At 47.7% G+C, this 8,466-nt stretch overlaps 1 protein-coding gene across 3 annotated transcripts in view; it reads right to left on the bottom strand.

Moving 5' to 3' along the window:
- Positions 1-7,553: 7,553 nt before the first annotated feature.
- Otoa (otoancorin) overlaps positions 7,554-8,466 on the bottom strand; it is an 81,256-nt gene continuing 80,343 nt past the window's right edge. For 2 of the 3 annotated variants that reach the window (XM_087582801.1, XM_087582810.1), the window contains one exon: positions 7,554-7,784. In XM_087582801.1, the coding sequence (XP_087438927.1) occupies positions 7,720-7,784 (65 nt within the window). In that variant the 3' untranslated portion in view covers positions 7,554-7,719. 3 annotated transcript variants of the gene reach the window in all.

Below are 8,466 nucleotides of genomic sequence, written 5' to 3'. Positions count from 1 at the left end.
CCCAATAGGTGCTGCCTAAGGCTGCATCACTGTGCACAATGATGACACTGAACAAAGCCCACATGCCTGTCGCTGCCTAGGCATACATACCTATGTGACCAGGTTGAATCTAAAAGCTAGACATGATATGAGATCAATTAATACTAATAAACTAGAACAATTATAGAAACACAGTAAAATAAAAGCCATGCCCGTGTGGTTTTTTTTTTTCCTTCTTCCCACAGAGTAGCATCGTTGAGTTTGAGGAACCTCTCTGCAGCTGCCCTCTGGCAGATCCGATTTGACCGCACTGCTCTTCTCACGCTTCTTTTACTAAGTAAATAAGGATTCCTTGAACACAGTCACTCCGAGGTCACTCCAGTCAACCTAGTAACCAAAATGGGAACTCTGTGGACAATAAGTGGGTAACACACGCAGCATGGACTCTCTGGACAAAAGGGTCGTTCACATCCTGGATCAGCACAAGGCTTTACCGTGCCACTCAGAACACTGCAATTTATAGGCTATGAGTTGTTTATTTCAGGAATTTTTTTAAATATTTATTTGTTTGTTTGTTTTATGTGTGTGGGTACACTGTCGCTCTCTTCAGACACACCAAAAGAGGGCATCGGATCCCATTACAGATGGTTGTGAGTCACCATGTGGTTGCTGGGAATTGAACTCAGAACCTCTGGAAGAGCAGTCAGTGCTCTTAACCACTGAGCCATCTCTCCAGCCCTATTTTGGGAATTTTTAATCTAGTAGTTTAGGGTAATAGGTAACTAAAACCATGGGTAAGGAATTACCCTACACAAACCTAGAAGCCACGTACTTTACCACATGCTGGATTATGGAGCTAGTCATGGGTGGGTGCTAAATTCCTGACCATACAGCAAAAAGGACAAAGACCACTGCATCTGTGAAAGGGCAGGAGAGGTCTTCCTGACAAGCCACAACAGGGCACTGCTGAATGCCAGTTACCAAATCAGACTTAATGATAGCAGGCTGCCGTGAGCAAATGCTACCACATGAGAATATAGGCCTCTTCTGGACACCCAGAATACTTGTCCTTGATGATGCTAAATCAGGAGAAGGGTGAAAAAAAAGATGACATTGGCTGCCCTGGGGGACTGGAAGAATCTGTCCAGTTAAACTAGCGGACCACAATCCAAATGTGGGTACGGATGACTCACACCCTTAAGACCCAGTTCCCAAGGAAGAGCAGCCCAGGGAAGGCACAGAGACTCATGGGCATCTCCTAAGCAGGCCCGGGGCTCATGGGCTCGTGCATTATTTGCTACTTTGTCATTGGTGTGAAAGTAAAGTTTGGGCCCTGTTAACTTATCAGAGCTTCAGGTACACGAGAGGTCCAAACTCAAGGCCAAGATGTCTGTGGATATCACCCAGTGAAGCCGCTCAGAGCCCTCCACAGTAAAACTATTTGGAAGGACTGAGGGTGCACCTCAGCGACAGAATGCTTGCCCGGTGTATTATGGGAGGAAGACAGAGAGAGGGGAGGGAGAAAGAGAGAGAGAGAGAGAGAGAGAGAGAGAGAGAGAGAGATTGGTTTTGCAGATATGAAGATGAGCCCTAGTATTAATACCTTTTATTTATCTATTCACATGTGTGTTTGTTTAAGTGCACAAGAATTCAAGGTGCTTCTAGATGTTGGAAGAAAGGACTGGATTCCCTGGAATTATGGCTGTTGTTGGTGAGTGCCCGACATGGGTGCTGAGAACTGAACTTGGATTCTCTGGAAGAACAGAGCAACAGAACAGCAGGTGCTCTTAACTGCAGAGACACAGTTCCAGTCCTGTTAATACCATTTCCCAACTGTATGTCCTCAATTCACCCCTCCCCCTCCCTCCCTCTGTCCGTCTCTCTCTCTCTCTCTCTCTCTCTCTCTCTCTCTCTCTCTCTCTCTCTCTCTCTGTGTGTGTGTGTGTGTGTGTGTGTGTGTGTGTGTGTGTTTATATTGTGTGCACTTGCATGTTGTGGTGAGAAGACAACAGCATCAAGTTTAATTCCTCCTCCGGCGCCCTCCACCTTGGAGTTTTGGAGTTTTGTTGTTGTGAAACAGGTCTCCTCTGGCCTGGTAGAGGAGGTTGGCTTGCCAGCAGGATCCTGTGACCCTATGTACGGCCTCCCTATATGTATCTGGAGCTGCAAGTGTGCATTCTGCCTTCTTATGTGGATTCTGGGGGTCAGACGCAGGTCTTGTGTTTGTAAAGCTAAGACTTTTCTAACTGAGACATCTAGCCAGCCCTCTTAGCTCATTTCTGAATTCCTCTCCTTCATACAGCTTCTCTCCCATCATTATAAGATGGCTAGCCACTTTATATCCCAGAGGAAAGGGAGGTTCCTTCTCTGCTGCAACAGCTGAATAAAAATTAATCTGTAGAGGCTGATGGATGGGTTGTTGCAACAGGGAGTACTCCAAGTGGAATAGCTCAGTGATGTTTTAGATACAACGTCTGTCCTGGCAAAGTGTGCAGAGCTTCCATGCTGCAAGCATGATCTCTAACCCAACTTCCCTCCGGGACCTGATTTCTAGGGCTCCTAGGCTTAGAGACAGGAAATAATTGGGCATGGGAGGTAGTGAGGGCCATTATCCACTAGCAAGTAGTATAGTGCTTTTTAGAAACAGAGGAGCTTAGCGAATGTACCAAGTAGATGAAGGGAAGGGAAATTCAAGAGATGAGGTGTGTCACCTACCTAGTAATGAAAAAGGGCTTCCTGTGCAAAGAGCCAGTGTTAACCACTTGGTGGAGTCTTCGGCTTCACTGGGCATGGGTGAGGTTAGCTGGGTTAGGTTTGTCTCCATGGTAGGAACTATGTTCATATCTGTTCCATGTGCCCCTTCCCATGAAGAGGCAAGTGACCTCTGGCATGCACATTTAAAACATCTATTAGATTATGTCATATCTACTCATACTGCAGTGACCAAATCTTAAATTTAGCCGGGTAGGGATGTAGACTTATCTAATGAGACACTATTGTCTCACAAAATCAAATTCCAGGGCAAACAGCTTGTGTGTGCAGTCCTAGCAAAAGGAATAGACAGGATTGTTGAGTGTACTGTGTAATCCACGACATAGAGGAATGTGCCAGAAGATCTCAGAGATTACACGTAATTCCCCACATCAGACCTCTCTTGACATCTCCGCTATGCTCTGTATATTGCTGGCACCTTGGCTTGCACAGTACAGCCCAGGAAGGGGGCTAATGTAAATACGACCCACTTACCAGTGATTGCAGACAGGCCCATGGGTTGGAAAGACTCACCTCCTTTTCTGGAATAGCCAGCACCTGAGGCAGTGAAGGCAGGGAGCACACAATCAGCTGCCCACAATGACTAGAGGATCTCCAGAATCGCCAGACATCCAAAATGGATTTGCAGAAGGGAATCATTTCCAAGCCACTCTCTGCTCTCTGTAGATGTCCAAGCTGAGTGTGCCATGTGGCCTGGCAGCTTTTACCTTTGCAACATATATTGATCTTCTGAAATAGAATCTCACTATTGGGGGGTGACCTTGAACTCACAATTCTTTTCCTTAGCCTCTGGAGTACTAAGGTTACAAGTGCTTGATAGCACACTGGGGCCACAAAACTTTTCCTTAGGTCAGACTTTAGTAGATAGATAGATAGATAGATAGATAGATAGATAGATAGATAGATAGACAGACAGACAGACAATTGATGTCCCTCAAGAGAAAAAGCTGGACAAAGTCCTTTTTTAATTTTTAATTTTATTTTATGTGCATGGGTGTATAGCTGTATACTACATATGGGCCTAGTGTCTTTGGAGGTCAGAGAGTGTCTGATCCTATGGAAATGGGGTTACAGACATCTGTGAACCACCATGTGGGTGCCGGGAACTGCACTTGGGTCCTCTGCCAAAGCAAAAGGGGTTCTTATTCTCTGAGGCATCTCTCCAGCCCCAAGGACAACATACTTTTAAGGTCAAAGCAACATCTATTTGATATGAACATGTCACTCTCACCCACGACAATATTTCTTCAACAAAGCCAAGTGCACTCTCTCCTCCCTGAACTCCTCTCACACTCGAAGCTCAACCCCTCTTTGGCAGTATAGCCTATCAGCACTTACTGTGACTGACCCTCTGGGTACCAGAACTAGAACAAACAAGAGAGAGAGAGAGAGAGAGAGAGAGAGAGAGAGAGAGAGTTCAGCTTCCAGCAGGCTAAGTTGCAGAAAAGATTTCCAGCCCTCAGCGATCCAGGCCCAGCATCCGAGTGGTCCTAAAGTGGAGCATACACCAAAAGATGATATTCAAAATGGTTAATAACCAGGAAGGCACAGGTCCCACCCAGTCAGAACCATGGTCAGCAGCCCAACCTCCTCCGAGCCCAAATGACCTCCATCCCTGCATCTAGCTACAATCCTGCAAGGAGGTGGAGGCTGGGAATCCTCTGAGAGGGCTGACATTGAAAGGTGAATGGGACAGCACCTGCCAGTGTGACCTTCTGCCTCCCTGAATGCAAGGGACGCTTTTCAGCCTGACACCCCGGGGGTCCTGCAGGGCACAAGCTAGATTTGTCTTTCTGCCTGAGGCCATCACCAATTATCTGTGCTGTGAGGCAAGCTGGCCTGCTGCCAGAAGAGGAGGTGAAGGGATTTACAGAATCTTTCTCTGATCTAACTTATTAGAGAAGTTAAAGTCACCCATTCCGGAGGTAGCATTGCACAGAGGTGAAGGAGTCCGGAATTTGTTCCCTACTAAGTAGAAGGTCTATCGACAGAGCCCCCTAACCTCTCTGGGGCTCAGTCTCCTTGTGTTTCGAAGGAGAATGATCTCAGGGCCCACCCGGCTGGGTCCTGATGAGCGTGAAATGTGCTAACCACACAGTGACAGCCCTTGAGCAGCCTGCTGAGGTCAGTTTGCCATTATTGTGATGGAGAACCGTTCTGATAATCTAAAGGGAAGGGGTGACCAGGAAGGGCCGAAATCAGTGATCGGATGGCTCACAAAAGCCACAAAGTAGGCAGAACTCAGAGTTCTGTGGGCAGGTGTGATGGAGGGTACCTGTGAGCTCCCCCTACAGAGAGAGAGAGAGAGAGAGAGAGAGAGAGAGAGAGAGAGAGAGAGAGAGAGAGACAGAGGGCGCTATACAGATAGCTCAGTCAAGACAGTTTGCCATGTCTTACCAGAATTCAATCCCCTGAACCCACATTTTACTTAAAAAAAAAAAAGAAGAAGAAGAGGAACCAAAAACAGGGAGGAAAGGCAAGGGAGAGTGATGAGATTGTGTTGTAACTTTAAATTTTTAATGAAAAGAAAAGTTGTGAAAATTAAAAATAATAAAATAAAATCCGGTGTGGTGTCTCCAGCTTGTAACCTGAGCTCTGAGGAGGTGGGGACAGCAGAGTTTGCTGGTCCCCAGCCCGACCGAACCTGAGTTCCAACCGGACACCCTCCCTCAGCCACTCAGTTGGCAGACACCCAAGGCTGGCCTCCGATTGCACACGAGTTCACACACATGAATGCACACCTGCGCCTGGAACGATAAGGGGATCCGCTTGAAGGTCAAGGCGAGGGACTGAATGTTCTGTAAATCTTGGAGGAAGAAACAGAGGAATCGGGAGGCCTCCAGATCGGAGTAGATATCCAATGTGCGTCAGCATTGTGCGTGCTGGCTTGTGACTTTGTTTCCCACGAAACTGTAAAGTATAGAAAACCTATGAGAATAAACATGAGCTGCCGCAGTGTTCACCAGATGGCACTCCCGATCTCCAACCTTTGTCTCTGAGTCTTCTTTTCCGTCTTTCCTACGATCGTCCTCACTCCTCTGGGGCCGATAGACTTTGCTCCTGTGGGGCCAGTGAGCCTTTCTGAAGGGATTCTGCTCAGTTGCATGATCATGGTTGTCCACACAGCCGGTGTGACCCACTGAAACCAGAGACTGCTGTCGTCTATGGAAGCAGCAGACTGTGCTTGCAAAGCAGTGTTTGCTGCACTTCCTCACCTCAAATGGCCTAGGAGCACCACTGACACATGGCAGGCCTTCAGTGCTCCTTGGAACTATAGATGACAGTCACCAGCCCCTACAACAGCAGCCTTCGTAGGGAACAACCACAGATTTGGGAAGGCTCACACCGGCTCCCCTTCCCATCTTCCTCTTCAAATGGCAATGCCTAGTAAGGACTCACTGAGAAACCCAGGATGGACACTGGAGACATGGCTCAGTGGTTAGGGCACTTGCTGCTCTTGCAAAGGAGCCACATGGTGGCTGTCTCAGTTAGGGTTTCTATTGCTGTGACAGGACACTGTGACCACGGCAACTCTTAATAAGTAAAACATTTCACGAGGGCTGGCTTACAGGTTCAGAGCTTTGGTCCATTATTGTCATAGCAGGAAGCATGGCAGTGCACAGGCAGACATGGTTCTGGAGAGGGAGCTGAGAAGCCTACATCAGGATCAGCAAGCAGCCAAAAGAGAGAGAGAGCCACTAGGCCAGCTTAAGCTTCTGAAACCGTAAAGCCCACCCTTGTGACACATTGCCTCCAGCAGGACCACCCCTGCCATCATGCCACTGCCCCTTCCAGGGGCATTTTTATTCAAACCACCACTGTGGCTCACAGCCCTCTGTAGCTCCCATTCCAGAAGATCCAACCCCCCTTCTGGCTGACCATAACAGTAGGCGCACACACGGAACACAAACACATGGGCAAATCGTCCATATGCATAAAATAAAAATAAATAATTTTTAAAGAGAGAGACACAAGACACCCCCATTTACCACATGAGGAAGGCCAGGTAGCACAATGGCCACCTCGTAGATGATATAGCTTCCAGTAGGTGGAAAAAGGTCAGTGCTGCCCCACCCTGTCCATTGTTCTGGCTTCTTGTCTGTCACTAAGACTAAAAGAACCTGGCAATTTCTAGAAACAAGTTCATCCCAGCAGGATCAAGCGGGGTGAGGGGAGGGGCTGAGTTTCCTGCACTGGTCAGAAATCGCTTCAATGATTGACATATCCAATATATTTTTATATCTTTTTATTTCAGCCCATTCACCAAAGCCCAGAGCAGATTAAAACCACACCCTCTACTAAGACTAAAAATGTTTAGAAAGGTTAACTTATAACTCCGCTGATTCCCAAGAAAATGGAAACATCTGGAAAATGTATTTAAAAATTGATTTAATGTTGAGCCGTGTTAAATGTTTTAATTTCCAAGCAATGTGATACCCACCAAAACATCAATTAGTTGCAGCAATCAGGCAAGAATATTGGCTTCTGTTGAGAGATTCATTTATTTCAGCCCAGCTAAGTGTCGAAGGAGAAATCTAATGCTGCCTGGTGCTCCAGGGAAGGGAAATCAAGCCAGACTGGAAACAAAATCGCCCCCTGACTAAAAGGGCATGCTCTCCTCTCTCTCTCTCTCTCTCTCTCTCTCTCTCTCTCTCTCTCTCTCTCTCCTCTATCTCCTTCTCTCTCCCCCCTCTATCTCCCTCTCTCTTCCTCTCTCCCTCCCCCCATCCTTCCGTCACCGCAGCTTCTCTGTCTCCAAGTCAACATGGAATGGAAAAAAAATACCCACCAGGGAGACAGGCTGGCTTAAGAATGCAAGATGGTTTTTAATAATTATCTTTCCAAGACCCTGTGATCTTCCTGCCCTCCCTGAGGCTCCTCAGGTAAAGGTCTCCCCCGGTCTGAAAGCAGCTTCTGTCTCTCCACACTTTCAACAGCTTCTCACAACATTAAACAGGCCACTGGGCATCAGGATTTGGCCATCAGAAGCAGCAGGGGACAGCCAAGCCAAAGAGCCTGGAAGGTGGGCTCTCCTGAAAGCAAACACAGGGCAAGAAGGCCGGTGAAGTCGCTGTGGACTGCAGAGGGTGGGTGCACCATGGCCAGCTCCATGCACACCTCCACTTCCTCACCCCTTAAACGCGGGTGAGGGAGGAACTGAACAAAACTGGATTGTGTGACTCGGCATGCACCAGACACGACTTAGTCAAAAGGAGTCAGGGAGCAGAGTGTGTCCAAGTCTCAGGTGCCCGGGGGCATTGCTGATTCAGGAACTCTTGGGGGAGGCCTGGGAATCTGCATTTAATCATCACTCCCCAGTGTTTAAGAAACAAGAAATGTGAAAAGAGTCAGACTCCCAGAAAAGGGTTCACCCGATGGCAGCCTTGGGGGGGTGGGGGTGGGGGTGGGTGTTGGGGAGCTGAAGGTAAGTGGAGGAAAGACATGTAGGGTCTTGCCTTGCCCCTTTCTGACATGGCTGTCTCAAGAGAAGGCTGATATTTACCTCTCTGCAGAGGATTTGACAATCTCTCTTAACTTAAAAAAGTACTTGCCCCTGGCGAGATTGCACAGCTGCATTATTTGTAACAGAAAACATGGTAACCCAACTAAGAACCTACACATACAAGTCTGGTTACTCACTTAAGGCTCGACCCCATAGCCAGCCATTGTTCTGTTCCCACAGAGGGCACAGAGTGCCTCTGAGGGGTATCGTCA

Source organism: Rattus norvegicus, chromosome 1 (genome assembly GCF_021556685.1).
Source record: "Rattus norvegicus strain SHRSP/BbbUtx chromosome 1, alternate assembly SHRSP_T2T, whole genome shotgun sequence".
In the NCBI taxonomy this organism is placed as follows: domain Eukaryota; kingdom Metazoa; phylum Chordata; class Mammalia; order Rodentia; family Muridae; genus Rattus; species Rattus norvegicus.
This window is presented reverse-complemented; position numbering and strand designations above follow the sequence as displayed.